The 26,812-nt window shown below is 34.4% G+C and overlaps 2 protein-coding genes and 1 pseudogene across 7 annotated transcripts; 1 reads left to right on the forward strand and 2 right to left on the reverse strand.

Moving 5' to 3' along the window:
* Window positions 1-3,970: 3,970 nt before the first annotated feature.
* LOC110721065 lies at window positions 3,971-6,562 on the reverse strand (annotated as a pseudogene).
* A 1,436-nt stretch (window positions 6,563-7,998) lies between these two features.
* Window positions 7,999-13,711, reverse strand: LOC110721078. Of its 5 annotated transcripts, none has more exons than XM_021900195.1 (11): window positions 13,416-13,711; window positions 13,122-13,253; window positions 12,841-12,958; window positions 12,675-12,761; window positions 12,438-12,562; window positions 11,012-11,108; window positions 10,826-10,903; window positions 10,529-10,748; window positions 9,921-10,144; window positions 9,454-9,514; window positions 7,999-8,185 (listed from the first exon to the last, which is right to left on the reverse strand). In XM_021900195.1, exons 2-10 carry the CDS (start codon window positions 13,232-13,234, stop codon window positions 9,491-9,493), a joined length of 1,086 nt encoding a protein of 361 aa, XP_021755887.1. In that variant the 5' UTR covers window positions 13,235-13,253; window positions 13,416-13,711; the 3' UTR covers window positions 7,999-8,185; window positions 9,454-9,490. The 5 variants fall into 5 exon arrangements, with proteins under 5 accessions (XP_021755887.1, XP_021755888.1, XP_021755886.1 ...); XM_021900196.1 differs by lacking the exon at window positions 7,999-8,185 and adding an exon at window positions 8,722-9,238 and having other exon boundaries at window positions 12,841-12,955; XM_021900194.1 differs by lacking the exon at window positions 7,999-8,185 and adding an exon at window positions 8,723-9,238.
* Window positions 13,712-14,685: 974 nt separating this feature from the next.
* Window positions 14,686-25,040, forward strand: LOC110721079. 2 transcript variants are annotated; one of them, XR_002511392.1, is made up of 10 exons: window positions 14,686-14,811; window positions 14,891-15,015; window positions 15,798-15,898; window positions 16,235-16,430; window positions 16,539-16,631; window positions 17,062-17,121; window positions 17,230-17,304; window positions 18,164-18,244; window positions 18,347-23,685; window positions 24,523-24,660. XR_002511392.1 is itself a non-coding variant. In XM_021900199.1 (9 exons), exons 1-9 carry the CDS (start codon window positions 14,736-14,738, stop codon window positions 24,892-24,894), a joined length of 1,179 nt encoding a protein of 392 aa, XP_021755891.1. In that variant the 5' UTR covers window positions 14,686-14,735; the 3' UTR covers window positions 24,895-25,040. The 2 variants fall into 2 exon arrangements, 1 of the variants encoding a protein (XP_021755891.1); XM_021900199.1 differs by lacking the exon at window positions 18,347-23,685 and having other exon boundaries at window positions 24,523-25,040.
* Window positions 25,041-26,812: the final 1,772 nt, after the last annotated feature.

The raw sequence follows: 26,812 nt of genomic DNA on the forward strand, positions 1-26,812 counted from the left end.
ACAACCAACTACTTACATAGTTACATACAATGAATAACCAACAACAACCAATTGTTAATCAAGAACTTAAATCCTAGGGCTATCAATAATTCAATATCGTATATAGTATAGCAAAACGGGGAATATTTATTAAAAAGTAATAATTTCTTTAAATATAAAAAGTTATTGAAAGAAGGGAAGTAGAAGTACACCCAAAAGAAAGCTTTAAGTTGGAAAACAATAAACAAAAAACACCCATATTTGTGTATCTGTAACAACTTTATGGCAGAATAAAGAAGGGTTTATTGACCTGTTACTTGTCCTTGTTACCTTTTGAAATGAATGTCATCACCAAACAAAAAACCAATACAATACCATTTTGCAGACTCACTACTTCTCATTTAATGCTAAAAGTTGAACCTTGTGTGCCCATTTTTCACTACCAACTTGCAAAAGTTGCGCACATTCTTTTTTACTCATTTTTTTTAAATAATAATAATAAGAAGAAGAAATTCTTATACGTGGCTGATGGTAGTGTGTGGCCAGCTAAGCAATTATCAGGGTTATTTTGTTAGTGTTGGTACTTGATTAGTTTTAGATGGATTACTTTGTCAATGTTACAGACTTACAGGGGTTAGATCCTGTTCTTTTGAGCTGTTTGCTCTACTCTTCTTTGCTGACTCAATCTACTTTGCTTTGCTTTGCTGGCATCTGTTCTGCTTTGCTGAAATCTGTTTTACTTGCCCATAAGCTCACAAGAATAGGGCCTCATAGATCACTCTGCTTTCCTAAAAGCTCAAAAGAACAACGCCTTAATCTGTTAAGTGTTACAGGGATTACTCGATCGGTATTATAAGAGTTACTCGTCCAGTGTTATAGGGATTACTTTATTTATTTTACAAGCGGTCACATAATTTGACCAGGTGCACAAACGTGCTTATAGAAATAATGTTACCGAATTGTTTTGATTTTAAGAAATAGAATTAATGTTATGCGGACTGATTTTTTTAATGTTGAATGTGCTGTTCTATATAGTTTTTGTTAAGTATGACTTTTTGCAAAAGCCTCTAATCACTCCCACAAATTTATAATGAAGCAACATCAACCCTTTTAAAAGTCATGCATTATTGCATTGTAAAGAGACTAACCTGGTTTTAAAGGTAGTCAAAGCATCCCCCTTTTATTTTCGGGTTATAAGACTTCCATACTTCTTAAATTTAATCTTTAAAAAGGATGCTAAATATTAATCTGAAAGAAAAAAAAAAAAAAAAACTAAGTTTAGACAGTGTTTAAACTTAGCGCCTGTTCTCATATATTGAACTCAGCTGAACTGAACTGAAATGAATGTTTTATAAGAGAAGGAAATTAGGAGCTAAATTGAACTAAACTGAATTGAGCTGAACTGAACTGAACTGAACTAAAAATAAACATATGAGAACATGCCCTTAGCTTGTAAAAAGCGAAATTCCTTTGTTCATTTTTACATTTTTTAAATGAATGTCTCAATCTATCGATCCTTTATCTTATTTATTCCCTCTATTTTGGTAAAAAGTGTTACACTGTGTTCAACATATAATTTCATGTAATTTAGCTGACTTTAATGTATTAAGATAAAATATGTACTTTGTATCAACTAATCAGGTTATTAATCAAAGTTACTCCATCCGTTTCATAATGTTAGTCCCATATGGAATCTATCACATAAAATAAGAAAACAAATATATTTGGAATCTAACATTAAAGTACAACATATTTCATAATTACTTTACCTTATTTAACTTTTTTTTTTATTTTTCATTAGGAAAGCACAAGTCATAATTGCACAATTTAAGGTAAAAATTTTCTTACTTAGAGTCATGTCATCAATCCACAATCAATAAATTAAAAAAAAATCAAGTCATAAATGAAATATATTCAATATGGATAGAACTTTTTGAAACTCTCAAAATAGTATATGGGACTAACATTATGAAACGGAGGGAGTATAATTTATTAATCAAGAAATCATAAAAATATAAACATTTGAAAATCAAGAAATCAGGGCCACATATAAGCATTAAATTTACACTTAAAAATAGTAAAAAGTTAATAAATCATAAAAATATAACAATTACTTTTGTATACACCCGTTTTTCAGTAATTTACTGTACATCAAGTTCACTTTTGTCAAATTTAGTGTCACTTTTGTCAAATTTAGTATCACTTTTGTCAAATTTATCAATGAATCATAAATAACTCTTATATATGTCACAGTAACCTTTGTGCGTTTTAGTGTAACTTTTGCGCCTTTTATAGTCACTTTATAACGGATGTTCAGTAATTTACTGAACATCCGTTTTATTTACAAGTTTGTGAAAACCTAAACACTAATTACACTGATTTACTCGTGTGTTTTGTCATGAATTTCTAATTTTATATAATTTTCAAGAATGTATTTAATGCTTATTTTTTTCTTTCAAAAACACTACCCGTCTTGTAAAATAAACTTAAAACACCCTTTAACAAAAAAAGAATAGAAAAGGGAAGAAAATTTCTAAAAATATTGAACTCAAAATATAAATCAAAAGTGAAGCCCAAAGAAAAAACGAACAAAAGCCTCATATTACAGTCTTACTGTACTGGGCCACTTCTTGGAGTAAAGCCAATCAAAGTACAATTTCACACACTACCCATGAATCCATGATACGAAGTATATCATATCCCATTTATGGCCTTAATAGTTGTACTAATTTATAGTTTTATACAAGTCTTATTAGCTGAATTTATTTGAGTTAATTAGTTCCTATCCTTCTTAATCAAAATTGATATAGAGTAAAACATAGTCTTGTGTCTCAATTCTCAACCGTCCGCTTAAGTTTTTTATTAATTTAATTTTTTGTTTTTTTTTTTTTTTTTTGAACGGTAATTTTTTTTTATTTGATCCTTTAATATGATACCTCTCAAATCTAGTTGTTGTAGATAAACATGAGAGCTCCATGAACCATGCTTAAAGAAGTTTAAGCTTATCAAATTAAATGTAAAAGCCAGAAATCATAAATTCTCAAACCGACAATATATTTTCCTCTTTAATCACAACATTTCGCAACATTTTTATTAAGTGGCTAATTTTCTCTCCATCTATTGTATCATTACACAGGTCATTTTTTTAATCTATAATCTCTTCCTAAAATAAATTTGGATTTCCACATCGCAATTAAACGAACTTGAAATAGGTACATTATCATATAATGTATTATGGTGTTTATTAGGGCTTGTTCTCATACATTGAAATTCAGTTCAGTTTAGTTTAGTTCAATTCAGTTCAGTTCAGTTTAGTTTAGTTCAATTCAGTTCAGTTCACTTCAGCTCTTAATTTCCTTCTCTTATAAAATATTCATTTCAGCTCAACTCAGTTCAGCTCAGCTCAGTTCAGTTCAGTTCAGCTGAGTTCAGTCAATAAGAACATGCCCTTAGTTATTATTCATGCAATCAAAAAAAGAAACTAAAAGTTAAATGCAACAAACAAGTTCCAAATGCCAACTTTTTGGGGGATGTGTGTCACCTAAAAACAAAGTTCAACTACTCATTTTATTTTCATTCAATTCTTAGGGCTTATTCTCATAGGCTGAACTGAACTGAACTGAAAATAAACGTATGAGAACAGGTCTTTAATCTACACAATCAAACAATTGAATCAGGGCCTGTTCTCATACGTTTATTTTCAATTCAGTTCATTTCAGCTCCTAATTTCCTTCTCTTATAAAATATTCATTTCAGTTGAGTTCAGTCTATGAGAACATACCCTTACTTTTTCTTTCTATTTTTGTTAAAATTTGTGTCGATTATTAAGTGCTGCAATTATTATGAATCATAAACAATTTCTACCTTTTAAGCTCAAACTAAGGTAGATGACCAAACACAATATAAAAGACCGATTTATTATAAAGATTTATGTATTCACCTTAATAGATCTCGACATGGTACCAATTATTAATAATTATCGATCGTCAAATATTAGATATCACGTATTCATGTGAGATCCATCATTAAAGTCAAACACTTTTGAATATAAAATGTACTTGATCATCAAATACCCAAGACTATATACAAATAATTGTTACATAATTAAACAAGAATATAACATACATTTTGTGCATAATAAATTATGCCTTTTATCCTCATCAGTCATCACAATACAAGTGTCGAGGGTCCTCAAGGCTGAAGAACAACATGCTGCAAGAAAAATCACCTTAATTTGTCCTTTTATCAATAGAAATTAATTTGTATAAATTGATTGACAAAATTAACTAAATGAAAAGCAAAAGTTACCTTAATTTGTGTCCTCTTGTAAGTGTAAGTAATGTGAATTAGTCCATTGTTGGCTTGAATAATGGCTGGGTATGAGAATTCCATTCCTTGAGTGTCTTCAAGTGTCAAGACTTCAAGCCATGAATCGCCATCATTGTAAGAGATGGCAACCTTGAGAATTCCCCTTGAAGTTGTGTTGTAAACGATCACTAGACACCCATCACGTAACTTGATTGCATCGATTGCTGATCATGGAAGTAAATCAAGTCAGTAAGAAACTATATATCCCAAGATATAATTATAGAGCATTTTTTGTAATTTGGCAGCAAAATTGTCGAACAGAAATTATATGGCGTTCGTAGAGGTTAGCATGTGCCTATAGACACACCTTAGACAAACTGTACCACTTAATTTATGACTAAGAGTCAAAATTCGATCTCAAAATTGAATACGAATCAATTTTGCTAAAGTGCTAATAGTAAAGTCTTTAGCCAGTACACTAGTACCTGAATTAGGATCTGGGAGTTAAGTAGGCACAGCATCGCTCCAAGTACGACCGCCATCTCAAGATTCAGCTAGGCAAACTCTACCAATGCTCGAGTGAGATTTCATAAGAATGCGTATATGTCCCTTCTTTGTGAGATAAGGTACTGGTTGAAGCACACTCATATTATGATTTGGAACCACTATGGGTCCATATTTCTTCCATGTTGTTCCCAAATCCGGAGTCACCTAAAAGTGCATATTAAATTTAAAGCCATAACGCATTCTCTCAAAGACAAACCATAACGTAAGTTCACTGGTGTATGTAAGAAAGTCACAAAGTTATGATTATAAACAAAATTCGATCCCGTGTCTTTAGGATACCGTCTCAAAAACTTCACGAAGTAAACAATATTTGATCCATGAACGTAATTACCTCCACCCAAGATGCCCAAGCATTCCATGTTTGCACAGAGGATCCACAAATCAATTCTCCATTTTCCATTAAAAGAGGCTGAATATGTATGAAGAAACAAAAGTACATGTACATTAAGAACCTTGCATTACAAATTCAAATTACACAACTATAACGTAACATTAATGAAATTAGGAAGATGAATTAATAGTAAGAATTTATCATAATATGATCCTAACCTTAACTTTGACTGGTCCGATTATACCAGCAGGGAGCTGTACTCGCGATGACCAAGTGACTCCTCCATCAATTGAACGCCTCATAGCTCCGGTCCAACTGCACAAATAACAAAGACTCTTATTACTCCGTACTAATATATTCACAAAGTTAAGACATAACTAAACTTTCATATGTCAGATTGTTTATTATTAGTTGAAATAAAATAAGTTAAGTTGATATTCTATTGATGATTGGTATGTCTGAGTTCATTTTAATTGTCCTTCGATCTCCTAGGTAAGGAGGAGGGGGGTGCAACGATGGAGTATTGCGCAAATTTTTATTAGAATGTACAACAGAACAGAACAGAACAAATTACGAAAGTTTGAAAGGTTGGACCAACTCTGAAAAACAGGAGCAACTCATCAAGTGCTTTAACCAACACAGGACTCCAGACTGAAGCTTCAGGTTCTTGTTCGATAGCGATAGGAGAGCTCCATAAACCATCCTGCACAATAACATGCTCTATGTCTCAATTTATGTATGTAACTACAATAATATGTAGTTCAAATGATAAGAACATATTTGTTTCAATGAATAAATTCATTGGACTGTATTATTACCCTCACTTACCTTATATCTTTGTGTATAAATTTTAACATCAGGTGCACCCTCACCGGAGCCTCCAAAATAAGCAACCAAAAAATGACCCTTTTCAACCTACAAAAGCTAATAAACATATATAAATCTTGCAGAGATGATGAATGAGCAAGTTACACACAATTATTTCTCACAAGTACCTCGACGATTGTAGAAGCATGGCACATGTTGAAAGAGCGCGAAAGTTCAGCAAATGTGAACTCCTCTTGTACTACCTTTAACATGGAAGATTCTGTTTTGCCTCCCTCAATCAAAAGAAAGAAAAGGATAAGTAATACAATGGTGAAGATGCAACTCTTTTTACCATCCCAAAGCCTAATAACGAACTGCATACTGTATGTAAGTTCAAACCAAATATCTGCAAGACTGCAATGGCCGAACTATATTAGAAAATGAACATGCATTTCATATAAAAAAAATCGATAAAATCATCAAAACGAATCGAATGGACACACAAAAGAACAGCCATTAGTTCATCATTACCTTAATAATGCAGTAATCTAGGTGCAAATGATAAAAGAAGCTAAGACAAGCTGTTCTTCTAACTTGATCTAAAACTTCTTCATTTATTTGGCAAATGGAGTGTATTAAATGTGTAAACATGGCAAACATTATTATCTTTGACTTTGTGATTAGTCAGGCCAAATTTCATTATAAAAAGCCTCCATCTCTTAGTTTTATATATATTTTTGGTAACAAATTGTAATATAATACTCTTATACCATGTTGCTAATCACAAAACAATTGCAGATTAGCTAATTAATTATAGTAATTTAGTGGCATAAATTGCAGCAATTTTATCACAACATAGAATCTTTTTTAAATAGCAAAAGGTATTGAGTATGGTATCTAAACTTCAAGAACCATCAATAAACTTTGAAATTCCAAATTCTTAAGCTTTACTCTTTGTTTAACTTACAAATTTATAATTTCTATCTATTTGTAATTGATTTATACAATTCAGAAATTTGTGAACGGTGTAAACCCGAATATTAGCCATTGGGTTAATGCTATTTACAGGTAAGGTAACTTCTCTTAAAATGTTATAGTATATAGTTGTGTTACATAGTATATATCTAAGGAAAAATTAACATAAATAATCCCAACTTCTTTTGTCCTCATTTTAACCCATACATTTATTTAACTCAGTATGTCATATTCTCAAAGCACAAACTGTGTAACATTACAACCAACCACAATATGGTTTAACTAAAATGACAGCAATATACTAGGAACTTTAACAATAACACTTAGGGCATGTTCTCTTCCGTTGAAATTCAGTTCAGTTCAGTTCAACTCTTAATTTATGTCTAATGATATTGCTAATGATATAAAGTCAAATTTCATTCAGCAGCAGCAGCAGCAGCAGCAGGCAAGCAGCAGCAGCAGCAGCAGGCAAGCAGCAGGCAAGCAGCAGCAGCAGCAGCAGCAAGCAGCAGCAGGCAAGCAGCAAGCAGCAGCAGGCAAGCAGCAAGCAGCAGCAGCAGCAAGCAGCAGCAGCAGCAGCAGCAAGCAGCAGCAGGCAAGCAGCAAGCAGCAGCAGCAGCAGCAGCAGCAGGCAAGTAGCAAGCAGCAGCAGCAGGCAAGCAGCAAGCAGCAGCAACAACAACAACAATAATAATATTAACAATAATAATAATAATCAATAAGTAATAAATAATAATAATAATAATAATCATCAATAAATAATAACAATAATAATTGAAATAATAATACTAATAATAATAATCAATAAATAATAATAATAATAACAATAATAATAATGCTAATAATAATAATAATCAATAAATAATAATAATAATAATCATCAATAATTAATAATAATAATAATAATAATAATGATACAATTCATTGTTATAGTATATTTTCGTAAATATTTTAATATGTACATTTGTATATACACATATGTATAGTAATAAATAATCAATAAATAATCAAAGATCACTAATCCGTAGTTAAAAAAACACTAATTAATAAGTTCAGTTCAGTTCAGCTCAGTTCAGTCAATCGGAACAGGCCCTTACTGGGAACTTTCTAATTGCGTAGAACCTCTTCCCTGTATACGCTCCACCATTGTCGAGTTATCGACAACCCTCAATCTAGCATCAACATATCACCTTAGCTTCAAATTTCCCTTGATTGCCACTGGAAGCCATGAAAATTTGTTAGATAAAGAGATGAGCTTCACAGTTCTTACTCTACCCACTACAATATTATACTTCCCTTGAAACAGAACAATGGAACAAGTTATGCCACGTGATGGGTCATGTTAGGTGAGAGTTATAGTCATCCTCAGACTAATTTGAGAATGTGACATAAATAATTAGGATTGAACCGAGTTATTATTAAAATAAAAGTAAAAATTAAAATGAAATCTGCAAACAAAGTTGAGATTATTTATGCTAATTTTTTCCTATTTCTAATAGTTAACTACTTAACACTGTTATTTAAGGGTGAAAATATAACAATGAGATCTTAGTCTAATGGTTAAAATAGACGGCTTGTATGTGATAGGTCATACGAAGTACATAATAAGTTCAAATATCTCAACTTGCCCTTGTAGCTCATTCGGATTTCGGACCAACAAAAAGACCAAATTATTCTAATACAATGTTCAAGCCTGTTATTTCGTTTATTACTTCAAATTTCAGATGTCAACCTCAAACATTATTTTCAGATAATATCTTACATGCACAGGTTGTTTGCCTCAGGCCACTTCAACATCATCGAAGAGTCGGTTAATTGAGTACTTAATTGGCAGAATATACTGGGAGGCCCTTAAGGCCTTAACAAAACCTTGACACAGCTACAATAACCGCGACTTCAAACTTAGCTTACGACATAGAGTACAGACATGTCTACTCGTTCAGAGTGACAATCCACTGGTGTGATACAAGCTACAGCGCTACATTGCTGCTACAGCTTAGGTATATAATAAGATCATGAAGACCTTAAACCACACATTAATGTCACAAGTATCATACTCAAACACCAATACACATAGCCGATGTAGGATGTATAGAAGCATAAATAATACGTAACTAGTTTATTTCTGAATAGTTAGTTTATTACACATTATTATTGAATTCCTGCTAGTATCTATGTCCATTTGTGTGTCAATGCAACACAGCTTAAAATCAGCAACAATCCAGCAGTCTGAGTAGAGGGAGAAGTCTACAAGCACTCACTGAGCATCAACTGTCAAGAAAAAGAATAGTTTCTTAACAGAATAAGATGTCACTCGACCTCAACTTATTACATATTTGGATATGAAATGCCAGAGGAAAACAAAAAAAAAAAACAAACAAACAAAAAAAACAAAAAACAAAAACAAAAACACACAAGCTGCAGTTAAAACCATTAGAACCTGAGAAGCAAAAATATCAGATCTATCAAGCAAACACTATTCATACCTCAGCAGGCTTGCCACGGAATTTAAGGTTCACCGTGTCAATTGAGCTGTAGTACAACATGCTGGACCAAAAGCAAGACAAAGGTTTAGCTAAATGCCCAATCAAGAGACTTCACACTAATGTGTGATAATTTTCATATAGTTATTGCAATTTTTAATCAGGCATCTGACAAACAAGAATGAATGCAACACTTCTAAAAGGATAGATCGGATATTTGGTTGATGAGGAAGTCAAGAACAAATTGTTATAGTCAAAACTTGAAAGTGACAGTTATAAAAAATTATGACAGTTATTATTAGATATTGAGCAATCAATCAATCCATCAAAGCCTTAATCCCATATTAGATACACTTCAATCGATCATTCACTGTAAACCCAACATTATGACAGTTTTTATTAGATATTGAGCACAATAGTTAATTAGCTAGAAGTCCATATAGAGGGCGTGGGGAGAAAGTTGAATGCACCTTAATTTGTTCCCTTTTGTAAGTGTAAGTGATGTGCACTGATCCATCGCTGGCCTGGATGACAGCTGGATAAGAGAATTCCATGTCTGAAGTATCCTCAAGTGTCAAAGCATCAATCCACGAGTCACCATCATCACACGACACAGCAACCTTGAGTAATCCCCGCGTTTCAATGTTGTAAGCAAGCACAAGACGGCCATCCTTTAACTTCACCCCATCAATTCCTAATTAAAAACAATTTGTGGTTTAAGTTAGTGGACTGTAAACCAAAAATTCTTAACGAAAGAGTTGGGGAAATGGGGAATCTGGCCAAAGAAGTAACAATTTACAAGTGCAAAAATAGATAGAAATCAAGTTAAGATGTAAATGTATAGTTTGATGTGTGCAACCAAACTTAATATCTTCTATTACTAAATGCAAGGTGTAATCTTAGTAAGTTAGTATATATTTTTTTATCAAGGGTTGAGCAATTGCAGCCCTTGCAGGTATAGCTTTGTCACTCAAGTACACATTAGGTTGAAATGACGACAATAATTCACACTGTCCACATAAACTACTGCTAAAAGATTTAATAAAAATCACTACTTGAAATGTGTCCTGGCAAAAACCTGAATTAGGATTGGGGAGTGCAGTCGGCTGTGCGTAGCTCCAGGTGTGACCACCATCTAAGGATTCGGACATACAAACTCTACCAATAGCAGACCTTAGAAGGACCCGTAACCTCCCATTTGCTGTCTGGTAAGGTACGGGTTGAATCACACTCAGACCTTCGCCAGGGATGTATATTGGTCCATTTTTTCTCCAAGTTTTACCTAAATCTGACGTTACCTAGAAAAGGGAAAAGGAGTCAAAATCAAAGCAGAGCAAGGACGATCAAATTTTTTTATGATCTTAGAATGCCATACCTCCACCCAAGCCCCCCAAGAGTTCCAGCTTTCAACAGAAGACCCACAGATCATCTGCCCATTGTCCAACAGAATAGGCTGAACAGGAACAAAACACAATATTCGAGTGTGAATGTATGATTGGCAAACTAATGATTACAAAATAGAAAAGGTGAAAAAATATAAGGGCAATCTGAAGTTCTGAACCTTATTTTTTATAGGACCTAATACACCAGGAGGAAGTTGTTCTCTATTTGTCCAAGTATGACCTCCATCAAATGAACGCATCATGCATCCGGTCCAACTGAAGTTCATTGACCAAACAATGAGAACAAGTAAACACTAACAATAAGCAATTATCCAGCTGATTTCTACAGCCCTTGACTCCATTAAAATTAAAGTACTCAACATTATTATTCACAGTGCAGAAAGCCAGATAACACGTGATAGACGCTTTCCACCAGCTTAGGTTAGGTAATTTAGTACTCATGCTGGATCCTCCATTATTATTTAAGAAGCCAACAAAAAAAATATGTCAAGGGAACAATCCTTGGTCAGAAAGAGCTGTAGCTATCGAAGTTAGCTTAGATGCTAAAGGAAGCCGAAAGCGCTGGGTTAAACTGTTAAAGCTATGCAGTAGTAATGACAATTTGTGTCTTCTATCAGAAGTTATGACACTCACTTATCTATACAAAAGACATTTAGAAAAATGACAATCTATGTCAAATGAAATAGGTGAGCAAGTCTTGCACAAGATAGGTGTACAATGAGTCAATGTGAGTATGAGACTTAAGTAGATTTGTAAAGGGAATGGGGATGCATACCCCGGTCATTATATAGCCTGTTTAGAGATGAGTCTTAAGTAAAATCTTTCAAAATAAACATAAGGATAGAAATAATCTATAGGAACACCTTACAGGAATTTTAATTCAACTCTATGCGAAAAAAGGATCAACGATAAATTTCGAATTATTTGAATGAATGTTTTTTGGTTAAGTTGGTTGTATTCAGGTATGTTAACTATCCTCTAGGAATGATCTAGCCTATTACTTTTTGAGCTATAAGTTTTTCACTTAGAAGTGAATAAAGCAAGGATATTAAAACAAATAAGATTCTGAGAACTCTGATCTACTACTTCAAAATAATTATAGGAGAGGAAAGAGTAACTGAACATTTGAAAACAAATTTGATTTTGAAACACATAAAACGATATTTTTCCAAAGTTTAATGTGTGTGCGTGTAGCAAAGAAAACATTTAGGCTGTTTGATGGAAAAACATTCCAGCTCAAGAGCTAAACACAGAGAAACAGCTACTTCATTGCAGCATTGTCGATAATTTCAACTCATCCATCACATTATTGAGAATAACCAAGCTTAAGGCTGTCAGAACACCAGAATACATTAACAAATTAATTCAAAAATTACCAACTGCTCTGTACATACCAGACCTTACAGCTGAGCAAGACATTTAAGTTACATTAAGTTTTCTTCAAACATTCTACTAAATTACTTGGGTTAAGATAGACTTAATTCACTTAAGATTTCCATGAATCAAAGAAGTTCTAACATTTTCATTCCAAGCAAGAACAATAAGGATCCAACAAGAGGTCAAGAGCAAAGATATAGAATTTACTTCTGAACGCCTTGACCAACCCTATAAAACAGAAGCAGCTGATCACATGCCTTAAACAGTACAGGATTCCACATTGGAATCAAAGGTTCTTCATCGGCAACAATAGGTGAACTCCAAGAGCCATCCTACATACAACAGATGAAATTGCTCGCAGCAATCAAACTTATGCCCTACGCAATAAAAATTGAAACAAATTCACAATGTATAAGTTCACATTGCTGACTACAATTATACTACCTTATATCTTTGCAACCATATCTTAACATCCGGCGCGCCTTCCTCAGTTCCCCCAAAATAAGCAACCAAAAAATGATCCTTCTCAACCTACAAAACTCTAATCTTCAGCTACAAACACTACAACAATGCCAAGTAACCAAATCATTAATTCATCTAAATTAGTCACCTCAACAATGGTAGAAGCATGACAGTTTTTAAATGGGGGCGAATCGACAGGAAATGTGAACTCCTCTTTCAAAACTGTTAACATGGTATCGTTTCTTAGTGCTTCAACTTCTTTCCTGCTGTAATTACTATTAATTAGTGCATATATGATGAGCATATCATAAACCACCACACCAAAATTTTAATCACTCACATTTAATTCAAAACAGTCAATTCCCATAAACCCTAAACCCTAGAAAACCAAAAATAAATGCTGAAATAATTGAAACTAAAAATACCCACCTGCTAAAATTGGAATGCAAATATAAATGGGCATTGATAGAATCAACATCAACCTCAGAGAAGTAAAAAGAAAACAAAATGTATGGAAGTAGAAATTGAGCTGATTTCAACATTCTTTTTTATGTGATAAATCTGCATTAAAATCAAAAGGGAATACACATGTATATCAGATGAACAGATATATTGTATGTGCTAACTAATCAATTAACACCCACATTATTGAAAGAGCTATAAATTGATATGTTTGAAACAAAAAATTGAATCTTGAAAATAGCAGAACATCTCTTCTCTTACCTTCAATTCTGTGACTTCAGGTGTACTTTAATTTCTGAAGAAAAGAGTAATTGGATAAAGAGTTGAATTTTTTATCTATTTCCCATTTGTTTATGTTTGATGCATTATTTTAATTGGTTTGTCGTGTGCTGCTTAATTAAATCAAATTAATCAGTTACGAAGTACAACTTGTAATTAGTTTACTAATGTGTTTTGCACTTTTGTTTATCGTTCTATCCTTTTTTAAAAAAAAAAATTAAAAATAAAAGAAAATTGATCAGTTATGGTGAACTTTCCAATCTCCTACTACCTTGGACTTTCATTGAACATTTGAACTATGAACTGATAAGAAGGCATGGATTTAAAATGTTAACCATCTCAATATGATTTGTCTCTTCATTTTCAATTGAAATTCAGGTTAACTCTATAATTTACACTACTTGTCGTCTATACAAATTGCCCAATTTCTAATTGTGATGCTTTTATAAAATTTATTAAAAGTCAACTTGGTAAATGTACACTTTTCACTCATTTTGATACCACATAACTACGTAAGTTTAGCTTAGTATTAAGAAAACTTACTTTTAGTACCCTATACAACCTTTTTTTTTTTTTTAACAATATAACAGTTTTGTTAATATCAACAAAATTTTAAGGAGTATGTCATTTGGTATCATGTAAGGTTTACTTTGGTACCAAATAATCGGCGTTTTAGTATTGCACGACTTTGTTAATACCAAATAGAATTTGTTGTTACAAAAAGTTCTTGCTTTCAACTAGGAATGAGGAATTTCCCTCTTAGTATGTATCACAACAATTAGCTTAACCATTGATTTTGACTTAACATCACCAATCCTGGTGGCAAAACCCGAATAACAAAGTGAAAATAAAGGACATGTTTAATCCTAAAAGGGAGTCGTAGTGAAAAGGTGTACTTTCCACCATTGAAATTGAAGGTTGAAGGAGAAGAGAGAAAGTTAAGGAAAGAGAGAAAATAGTAGTTAACTAAAGTTAGCTATAATTTACGTATGTACTTCTTGTTGTTCATCAGTTTTAAACTTGTATTTTCTCGTAGTCAAGTTGTTACTTTTTAATTGACAATCTTACACCAATAAAGTATTGGTTCACTTAATAAGACTCTTACCTCGTATCCCTTGTGTGTAGAAATTCCCTTATTGTCCCTTCTATTCTCAATGTTCCAAGTACCAGACCCGCAAATACTAGAACAAACAAGCCACGAGTGTTGAGGCTCTCTAAACACATATGGCCATATAACATAACTTACATAAGTACATAACTATTCTCTTTACGCAAAACCCTGAACCCACTTTTCTTAAGTTCATGGGCGACTCCACAGCAACATCACAATGGCTACCCACCACCTTCACCTTAACTTTCTCTGTTGCAGCCATTACTGGTGCTTCTCTATCTTACTCTCTTTCAAGATTGCATCTTTAATGTCTTCTTATATGTATTTGTTTTTATATTTTGAGCAGCTTTTTTTATACTGGGAAAAAAATGGAGAGCCATGGAATCAAATGTCAAAGAATTGGAGGCATCTCTTAAATCTTCTGTTGATAAATGTGCTGCTGAACGACAAGGCCGAATTAGAGCTCAACAGGTTGATCTTACATTGAAGTTTTGATTGATAATTTCAATTATGAATATTTTGATTATAAATTTCTTGTCTTTTTGAGGTTTTGATTGATAATTTCAATTATGAATGTATTGATGGGTTTGAAAACTTTGAATGATATTGTTTATGATTGCATACGAGACCGAACCGGAATCCGAATCCGAACCCCACATTTTGAACTGATACATAGGGTCTGACTGTCTGAGAAGTTCATTTATATTTGCAGCTACCCATTTGAATGCTCTTGGATGGTTTTTTTTTTTTTTTTGTACTCCCTTCGTCCCTAAATTACATTCCTACTCCTCTCTATTGTGTGAGGAATAAATGCTAGAAGTAGGAATGTAATTTAGGGACGGAGGGAGTAGTTTTACAAGTGACTTGTGAATGAAAAACAAGAAAAGAAAGCTACTGAATGAACTGATTTTATGTACAATGATGACTCCAATGATACAGTTGTTCAATTCAATGGGATGTAATGTAAATAGTCTAATGGAAGAGGGCAAACCAATTTGTATGATATGGCCCCTTTCATTCTTGAGTTGAATTCTTGCTGAAGAACATTGACTCATTTAATTAATGTTTCTGGTACTCAGAAATCCGTAGCATATGTTTTTGAAGTGTAATGATTAGAAATGTTGGCTTGTATCATTGATATTTGCATTATAATATGACATTGTTGTATGATGGTTGATGCATAGAATGTTGACGATTTCTTTTGGTTTTATTGATTCGTGAGGCCCCTGATGTTTCATTGGATATTTCTCTAGGAATTGAGGAAGGCACTTCTGCAACAGAAGACAGAGAATATGGATCCAACATCTTATCCCATGATTCCGATTGGTACAGTCCAATCTTGCTTCTCAACCAGGTACTTAATGATTTTGTGGGCCAGAACTTGAAGCAATTTTGAGGAGGTGATAAGTGTAAAGTAAATGTTAATATTCAACTAGCTTATGGCTAAAAACTAAATATTGGATGAGTGCAAATGATAAGGGATTGTGTAACCAGGCTTGCCTAATTATTTCCTTGTAATAACTGCTGTAGAAACTATTAAGTTGCAAGTATGAGTTATGCGTAGGATTTGGTGATCAAGTATCGGCAAAACTCAAATGATCTTTTAAGGTGTACTGGTGTAGCGAAATTGTGAGATATGCTTCTAGTTTACCATTAACTTAAATAACAGTACCAATCATATTTACTGTAGGAATGGTACGCCTAGACAACCTTTGCTGGTGCCACTTGCTCGAGCATGTTTGATGTTTGACCCAATGAGGGTTCCTCCGGCATCTTTGGAAGGTCTTGAAGAGTATTCTCATATTTGGATTATATATGTGTTCCACTTAAATACTGATTTGGATAAGTTGTGGTTAGAGCCTTCCAGATCGAAGATCAAAGCCAAGGTTCGCACTATATATATTACCAGCACCACGTTAGTTATGGCTCCAACCCCCCCCCCTCCCCCCCCCCCCCCTCTCTCAGTATTTAACAATTGTTATATGAACGATTAGGTGAGGGTGCCACGATTAAAAGGAGGCAAAAAAGGAGTATATGCAACAAGAACCCCCCATCGTCCCAGTCCAATTGGTCTAACTGTTGCTAAGGCAAGTATCCTCCCTTTTTAATGTAGTTCTTTTTGTTTAAGAGGAACATTTAGGATAGATGCATGAATAATGTTCAAAGAGAGTATCTACAAAATTGTTAGGGAACAAAACATATAGGGATTGGTTGCAAACTATTTTAAGAGTATAAGTTTCATTAGCCAAAGAGGTGTCAAAGACATTGTGAAGGAAATTTGAATGATTGTATCCTCCCTGAGGAAAATGTTACATAGTCTCTGCATCCCCTGCTAGGTCCAAGAACTTTCTAAATGTTCTAGAAACATTAAGCAAGTCAACAAACATGATTTTATTGGTAGAGTGAGAAGGATAGGTTAAATATTTATGTCCTTAGGCCTTAATACGATTCAATTCTGCAAGTAACTGAACTGAGTAGCACATGCTAACTTAGGTAGCAATTGTTTTCATTCTCCAGATCGAGGCTGTACAAGGACACATGATTTTACTTTCTGGTGTTGATTTGGTAGATGGAACAGTAAGTGCTACAATCCTTGCATTTTCTGCTAGGGCTGAGGGCCTGAGGTGGTGGTTAAAGTTTTTGGTGGCTTTAAGTGGCATTTGAGTTTATGTAAAATTGTGACAGCCAGTACTGGATGTGAAGCCCTATCTTCCATATTGTGACAGCATCCAAGATTCAATGGTGCCAGAATGGGTTAAGGTAAATTTTCTCTGATGGTTTACTTACATATTTTTGAAAATGTTAATCTTCTTGACTCTCAGAGAGGAATTAGAAATTTTATATATGATCATCTGGTCCTGCTTTGGTTCTTTGTTTGGTTTCAAGGCTAAATCTTGAAAGACAATATTTCTGTCCTTAGTCACTGTCGGATTTTATCTTTAGACCTAAGTGAGGATAGTTATCTTATAGGCTGATTAGTCTGGAAGGAGTTTTTAGGAATTGAGGCATTTTAATATTAGTTAAACTGACAGGTCTGACAATCTCTCTTCTCCTGGTGCCCCTGAAATGAGATTACTGTTTTCATCTCTCAAGTTTCAACCCTGCTACTCCATGCTAATTGTTATGCTTGTTGACTGTTCATGAGTTCAAGCTACACATGGCTGGCATGCAAGATATGAGATTCTTGACTCCTGAAAATTTTCTGGTTTACATAGAAAGGCTACCATCCCCTTTACTAGTCCCTTATTGGTTCCTTTTATGTCCTAGTCATTCTTCTGATTATAAGCGTGCTAGAGAGTAAACAATTGAATTTTGCATGTTACCAATTAGCTGGATGAATGTTATAATCTTTTTCCAAAGTTTGCTGTCACTAGTTCTCCTTGTTTTAGATTAAATGTGCTTTGGTTACTAAAATGTTGGCATTGCATCTATGAGATCCTTGACTGTATTGATGTAAGCACCTTTTCTCTGACTGTAATCTCTGATATGACTTTGAGATATCAGAGGCATACTGAAAATATGAGTTTATTTTGTTTAAGTTGTGTGTCCTTCCATCTTCATAATATATATGTCAATGATTTGAATTAAAACCATCCTAATTCTCTCCTTGATCTTGCAGGAAGACAGCTTATTAGCTGTGGCTTCTGTTATTTTCTCTGAGAGCTTCCACTCTGCTCTTGCAGATTGTTGGGAATCAGTGGTATGTATATCCATCATCTCTACAAAAATACTATTTCTATGCTGGTAACCTTGTCAGCTTTATATGTTGGTAAAATACCTGTCGATTCCAATAACAAAATAGAGAAGATGAAAGGGAAAAAATACTTGATTGAAGATCTCAACTCACAGTCGCGTCGTGGAACAATAATCCACTGCCTTAGAAGAGAAATACGCCACCACCGGTACAAGTTTCCTAGTGACGCACACCCCCCAAGTTTAACGCAACTCTCCCCGTAATTCGTGCACCCGAACCCGAAGAGTGGAATTGCTCAAGAACTGTTCAGATCTCAAAGGGTAGGTTTTTTGTTTATGTGTTAAGGGTTCAATAATATTAAAATTATGAATACAGGAAAGGCAATGCTCGTATTTATATGTGTCCCAAAATTAGGAAACAAATAAACAAATCGACCTAAGGAAAAAAGGCGGGTCCGATCGGGCAACCAGCCGCCCAATCGGGCGCGAGATGAAGTTTTCCAGACCTGGTGTCGCGCCCGGTCGGGCGAACCACTGCCCGATCGGGCGATCTAGAAAACCCACCTCGGGCGAGCCATTCGGGCGAGAGCCGCCCGATCGGGCTCTTCATAAACTCGAGTCCGTCGCCTGGTCGGCCGAGGGCCGCCTGATCGGGCGCGAGAGTTCTCCTATTTTCCTTAGCCACCTCCGCCCGGTCAGGCGAACCACCGCCCGATCGGGTGCGAGAATCCGTTTGCATTACCTATTTCCAACAATCCCCCACTAATGCGAGCGGATCTTCAACATGAAATCTGAACAGTAAATGAAAGTCTTAGTACTTAAATGCTAGTATCCAAAGGTTTGAACTAACACATCAGTGCACAAGGTTTTCAACACTTCCCTAGTGAGTATCTTAAGATTTGAACTCCTAGGAGCGAGGAAGGGACCTTGAATACACATACCTTGACTTTAGAGCTTAAGCAACTCCGCCAATCTTGGCCTACACCTTGGGCTCTCATGAGTAATTCAGGAAAACTACACCACAATTTTCCTTTGAAGGAGGCCACCCCTCGTACTCACGTAGGTGTTCTGTCTGTGTATAAATACACATTCCCAGCACATCTAGGGTCTTTCCTTGCAGGCTTAAAACACATTCAAGCACCTTGCAAACCCAAGATTTTTCTGTGCAATAGAATAAGAACATTAAGAACGAAAAGTTCAACCCTATCAACTCGACGGTGCATCTATCAATCCACTGCTCAATGAGCTCTTAGGCTAGATGCATTAAGGGATACTCCCAACCTCAGTCATTCGGTACCACTATCGTTCCCTACTCGAGAAGTATCAGGGCTAGTGATTCTAATGCATTTAAGGATCACTGTCGTTTCCTACTCTCAAGCAACTGGGCTAGTAGTATTAAGAGCAAGCAATGCTCAACCTTCCACCTTCGGTGTCATTTTCAATCCTACTCTAAGAGCCACTGGGCAAATAAATTAAGAGCCAGACTCAACCTTACTAAATAGAAAAAAAAATTATAGATTCAATAAACATAAATGGTGTAAATCCAACAATGAGTTAACCAAAACAAGGCTCTAGACCCATTCAGAACAAAAGTTCAATAAATTACAACACTTCGGTGTGTCCATGTAAGCCGTCTCAATTGACCACCCAACCTGGGTTATGGACATATTAAGAGCACTTAAAGCTCAACCTGTAAACATCAAGCAAAAAGTCTATCAAAGTATCTCATAACCATATAAATTAGAGGGTTATCAAGATAACTTCCAAACGTAGACTCATCTTTTAAACTTCGTCACTAGAATAATTTAAAATACCCCACAGGTTCTTAAATATATTCTCTTAGACAATCAAGCACTTACCTGTGCTTCATCCTAGTATAAGGACCTGCTTGATTCTTCTTTACTTTCACGTACTCTAACATGAGTATCACCTCCACAAGATCTGTCTAATTTTGTCACTACATCTGTAGTTCCTGACAACATACATAGACACTTGTGAAAAATAATGTAGAGAACATGAGGATCACCTTACCCCCACAATGGACAAACTTCCAGAGATTAATTTTATCAACAATCATCTTCTTGACACACGTCATCCAATCTAATGAACCTTTGCTTCATAGTGGATAGTGTACAACAATTTGTTTTGCAGCTCACTCGAAACAGAGCACTGCCCTTCATCATGTAAAAGCCATACACTGAAGAGGTTCAACTAATCATCGTTGTTCATTCAATCATTGTCTCTTAGAATTTACTGGATAGGTACTTGAGAAACTTTCTCACTTTAACCTTCATCCCTAAACTATCTGAAACTCAGACAATAATTGAGTAATTCTCTCTTAACAAACAGAATGAACAATATAGTTCACAACAAAAACACTACACGTCAAGAATAGTTTGTTCATCATTTAGATTGCAAAACATTAACACATTTGTATTAAACACCAAGGCCAAATAATAAAAATAAAAATAACTCTGGCTTAGGCATGATAAATATAAATTACCAAACCACTTTCTCTACATCACAATAATGAGATTGATGCGTATCTTTATTAGTTCATTGGTATACTGCCTAGAACTATTCTGCTCATCTCATTATCTTGTACTTGTTTCTTGGCTTAGAGACACATATACATCTTTATCTCAATAAACAACATGCATGTGAAGTTAGTAACTTATGATCATTCTAGCAAATGAACTCTATCAATGCGAACCATAGTAACATCACACATGCATCGAGAATTTCAACTCACATGCCAAGAAAAACTTAACATAACAAGTTAGAGTACTCAAATCTAACCCCCACTCACCATACATATCACAAAGGATATAACATCATGAGCAAAAATACCTCATCTTCTAAGTTGTCACCTGTGTATGCGTTTTAAATACACACCCTTGATTTACAATCAATCATGCTAGGAAGCTTAAGCAACCTTACTGCAAATCAAACAAGCTTAGAACAAACCAGGTGAGTAATAAGAGCTGAAGCACCAAACTTACAAAATAAATCCTAAAAACATAGTATCTTACCTTTAGCCCATTTCCAATCAACCACCTTTCAACTCACCTTGAAAGATACTTACAACAGATGGATTTCTAATAGCAAGGAAAGATATACTCTTCTCAAACATATCAGACTCAAAGAGAGTGCACAACTCGCGTTTACATGCTTCTTTCCACAACTAGTCAATCAGGTTTATCCATATGGTTCAGAATTTTTCCATTCACCACTACATGAATATATACCACACAACAAACATCTACATACAACTCGATTAAGAAAGTAAAACCAAGATGATATAACACTAGTTTAAGCTTTAATCCAATACACCTTAGATGATGAACTCATCAACTTTACTGGCAGAATAAAGCTTAGGAAGCAAGAACAAATCCTATGAACGAGCAAAACTAACATGTCATGTCACAGGAAAACATATAACTTGAGACATTTCAAGGATTTAACATAACAAGCTCGTACATGATAAACGTAGCAGATATTCAGCATACATATCACCCACAGTCCCACAAGCCTTCATACTTTACGTGAAACATATCTAGAAGTCAATTCTTTATTATTGGAAACCCCCACATCACAGATACCACATGAAAATAATCATAAATCAGGTAACAAATTAGGGAGTATAAACCAAATTCTTGGGTGAAATACTTACTAAACAAATAAACAACTGATACATATCTGCAACCCCCACAATACTAACATTCACAAAAGATTAATAGTTTGTAAAGACATAGAATGTTAATTCCCATCCTTACCTCATGTGGGGCACTTACACTTCAAACTTGCACGACCATTCTAGCTTTACTTAGTCAAGCCTTTTTTATTCTGCTAATAAGTACGGAAATCAACTTGGTCTCATCTAGACCATCAACAAGAAAAATAATTGCTACACCTCTAGCAAATTAAATACATTTCAAGTTCGTGAACAAAATTAAGATCACAAGAATTAAAAGAAACAATAATTCTAAATCCCTTTTTAATCTAAAAAGGGACACTTACAAGCTTATCACATACTCTGTGCTCAACAAAACATTGTCCATGATTGGGAATAAGGTCAACAAAACACTATCGTAAGATTAAACACATGTCATCCCTAATCTACTAGGACAAAACATACATTAGCAGAAATAAATTACTTGCAAACCAACAAGCAAAAAGCTATAGATAAATGTCACTTTCGGAGACCTTCCTCCTCAATACCACTCATCAACAAGAGTACAAACTAACTTACTAGTTAGTCACAAAAATCTAACTCAAAACACCCCCACATTGCTAAACAATAGCTCATAATAATTAAATTATGCATATATAACAGAGGCACATAATAATAGACACAAATATTATATGGAGTTAGAAATTACTTAAATAAATTGAGAAGGATAACTTATCTGATATCTTGATTATAATCATATGCCATAATATCTCGCCACTAGCTGCGTCACTGATGAATTGTCATCGAGGCTTTATCTCAAACAATATTGAAATCAATCCACTTTATTGCAATTTTGATTATAGATTTATATAGCAAATAAATCTCCCATAACCGACTTGATCGCAACAAATTAATCATGACATTAAACCTTGAGGAGATTAAGCCCAACTTGACAGCAACTTTACCAAATCATGGTATATGATTTTGACGACAGATGCGCATAGCATGATCATAATCGCACACTTTAATTATATTCCAAATTAAAACCTTTAGAATTCCATTACTTCCACCGATACTCTTCAATGGAAATTGCATCCTTTCCATTTTATTTTTTCTTTAATTCTTTAGAGAATTATGGTCCAAAATGGAGACAAGACTTGATGATACCACATGGAGAATTTTTTATTCATTTTTTGATTAGGAGTACAGCAAAATCAAAAGATTATGATTCCCAAATTCGCAATACAACGTTACGGAAATTCGACAATAAACCTTTGCCGATCCCGAAATTAATTGCTCTTGTGAATTTCTCACTCCGAATCCATTATCTGATCACTAATTAAATATTCCCTAAAAAATTAGGGTTCTTTGAACTTCAAATAATATGAACGTTGACTTAACAATCCCAAATTAATTTCGAAAAAATAATGATCATCTGAATCGTAAATATCCCGATCATACTAGTTATAATTGAAAAATCTAGGAATCAACAGTATAATAAATTAATACTATTTCGCTTCTAAATTGTTGGTAAAATACCTGTCGATTCCAATAACAAAATAGAGAAGATGAAAGGGAAAAAATACTTGATTGAAGATCTCAACTCACAGTCGCGCCGTGGAACAATAATCCACTGCCTTAGAAGCGAAATACGCCACCACCGGTACAAGTTTCCTAGTGACGCACGCCCCTCAAGTTTAACGCAACTCTCCCCGTAATTCGTGCACCCGAACCCGAAGAGTGGAATTGCTCAAGAACTGTTCAGATCTCAAAGGGTAGGTTTTTTGTTTATGTGTTTAGGGTTCAATAATATTAAAATTATGAATACAGGAAAGGCAATGCTCGTATTTATATGTGTCCCAAAATTAGGAAACAAATAAACAAACCGATCTAAGGAAAAAAGGCGGGCCCGATCGGGCAACCAGCCGCCCGATCGGGCACGAGATGAAGTTTTCCAGACTTGGTGTCGCGCCCGGTCGGGCGAACCACCGCCCGATCGGGCGATCTAGAAAACCCACCTCGGGCGAGCCATTCGGGCGAGAGCCGCCCGATCGGGCTCGTCAAAAACTCGAGTCCGTCGCCCGGTGGGCGAGGGCCGCCCGATCGTGCGCGAGAGTTCTCCTATTTTCCTTAGCCACCTCCGCCCGGTCGGGCGAACCACCGCCCGATCGGGCGCGAGAATCCGTTTGCATTACCTATTTCCAACATTATAGTCCTAAAAGATAAGAAAAGCTTCTTGCATTATGAGAACAGCTTAGTTGATTACAACTTTACAAGTACTTAATATAAAAGATGTTGATTATTTTAAATATTCCTGGGGTTTCTCCATTTATGAACTCGCAAAATGGATTACGAGTATTAGATTATCTCCAAAATTGCTCTTAGGTACCTCGTGTTTATTGGGATTAGAATGTGCCTGTCTTTATTTTGGCAACGCTGTAGGCCCAACGGAAACTGAGTGTTGACAACTTTTTGCCTTTTCGGAAACTGAGTAATTTACTCCAGTTATAGATAAGAGTGCTTGTCAATGCCAGAATTGTAATGTTCTTGTCTGCATGATCTTGAGTTGCATAGTCTTCCAATGTAATTGACTTTTTCTAATCTATTTTCAGAAGAGAAGCAGTTTGTATTCATCACAAAGTGAGATGAAGAAATTGATTGAGCAGGTTCTTTCATGGGACATACGATCATCATCACAGAGACACCGACCTCATAAATCCATATTGACAGTAGGAAACGTAGAACCAGCCAAAATTTCTCCAAATGGAGAAGACGGTGAAGGTGAAGAAACCCCCAATCCTGTAAGCGAAATATGTGATCCTAGTCTTATTGTTTATCATCTTAATTTGGAAAGCTTAGAAATATCCTATACGATAGACTGTGAGGGCAATGTTCTAGTAGACAGTGTGGCGCCTGCATCCAATGTTCCTAGAAGTAATCAAAACCGGTGCAATTATACAATGTGGAAGGACAAACTTGGATAATTAGTCATGCTTTCCAGTCTTCATTAGTTTTTCCTATTATACTAACACAATGGTTGGACAACTTTGCAAGGATACTGCAGAAACAGGTCGTAGGCTGTTGTTTATCCTTTAGTCTGTTTTCCTATAAATTGTTGTGATGTTGGAAATATTATGATATTTTGATTGCAGGTCTGGACAGTATAAGATTCTCGAGAAAGATTTTCCCTTGCTCTGGACCATCTTACCGAAAATATATATATATATATATATATATATATATATATATATATATATATATATATATATATATACGAAAAAAAAAAAGAAATTCAACCATACCTTTCTTAGATAAAATTAAAATGCACACAAATAATAGGATAAAAAATTAGAAATATGAGAAAAGATAAGAAACATGGTTTTTTTTTTTTTTTTTTTTTAGGGAAGATAAGAAACATGCTTAACGTTTCATATTTAGATTATGAGAAATTAAAAACATGAGAAAAGATAAAAAGGGGGAGAAAGAATTAATTTAGTCAAAAGTGATAAAAAAAACATATATACATACTAGTGGGTTCTTGATATGCCTTTTGCCCCAAATTAACAGTAACTTTGATAGGATTTATTTGTCAGAAGAAATTTTGATGGAATGTTGATTGATGTCCATTAATGGAATTTTATGTTTGACAAGACCATATAATGGAAACTGAAGGGATGCAAAATTTTAATAGAATATGGCGCCAAATTTTCCCCCTTTTTATTAGCCAAAACTTAGTGTTATTAAATATTTTATTTGGAATCATAAAATTAGTTAATTGAGAACTGTATTTATATTATTGGAAATATAAGGGCATCTTATATCTAATTAATGCTTATATGCAGCCCTAAGGGCTGCATATAGCATTTGCCTAATAAGAAAAAGAGCCTTTTTAATTAATAAGCTCAAAATGAATGATGTTTGTTAATCTTTCTACTTGGGCCGCTGGAGGAAAAATTGGCATCTTTTCTGAAAGAAAGAAATGCACTTTTAACCTCTTGCTTGTTCCTCTCTTTGATGATAGATACACCGCAACTTCTTTATTGTTTATGACAATTGAGCAAAAAAGTAGTCTTTGTAATAGAAAGATTTACACCAAATTTGTAGTCATTGAATAACTTATGCATACACAATCCTTTCCTAAGGCGACGGTTAGATAAACTCTTAGGAAAGAATCAACTACAATTTCCTTGTCTTTCATCAGGATTGAAAACTCGTCGAGAAGCAGTTACTCCTACCCTGATCTAGTGTGGAAGAGGTTGAAGCATCACAAGTTGATTGTGTTTGAAAGCTTCGAGATGGCTGCTTCTTTCTAATACCGAAAGGCTAAGCCAAACATAGTAAGGGTCGGGGATAAGTTTCAGTCTTAGATCAAAATCAATCAGTATACTAAATTTCAAGGTTGAATTTCATAGTAAATCGATACAAAGTTATTAACCAAACATATCTATACGTCTCTTAAAAGTATCTACAAGTTAGCCGGGTAGAATAATGTTCTCATAAGTGATGTGTCTCATTTTGTGAATTGTTTTACTTCTCCCCTTATTTTTGATGAATCAAAAGTTACTTCGCAATCTAGTTTAGAATTTTTCCTATATTCTAGAAATTTAGCTTGCTAAAACTAGAGATATAAAACACCTATTGTCAATTGCCTTCTAAGTTCCAAGTCTTCTAACCCCTGCCCCCAAGTTAGGAAAAATATTATTTTCAAAGTCTTAAAGAAAAAAATCAAGTACAAAAAGGGAGAGGAAAATGGCATTAGAAATATATAACTAGATTACAAAAATGTAATACAAATTATCTTGAAATGAACAAGAATATTCTTTTGGCCCCTTTTTTTAAGGTGGCCATATTCTTTGTCAAGAAAACATCAAGTCATTAACTTATTATTTCAATAGCCAGCCA

This window comes from Chenopodium quinoa, unplaced genomic scaffold (genome assembly GCF_001683475.1).
Source record: "Chenopodium quinoa cultivar QQ74 unplaced genomic scaffold, ASM168347v1, whole genome shotgun sequence".
Classification (NCBI taxonomy): domain Eukaryota; kingdom Viridiplantae; phylum Streptophyta; class Magnoliopsida; order Caryophyllales; family Amaranthaceae; genus Chenopodium; species Chenopodium quinoa.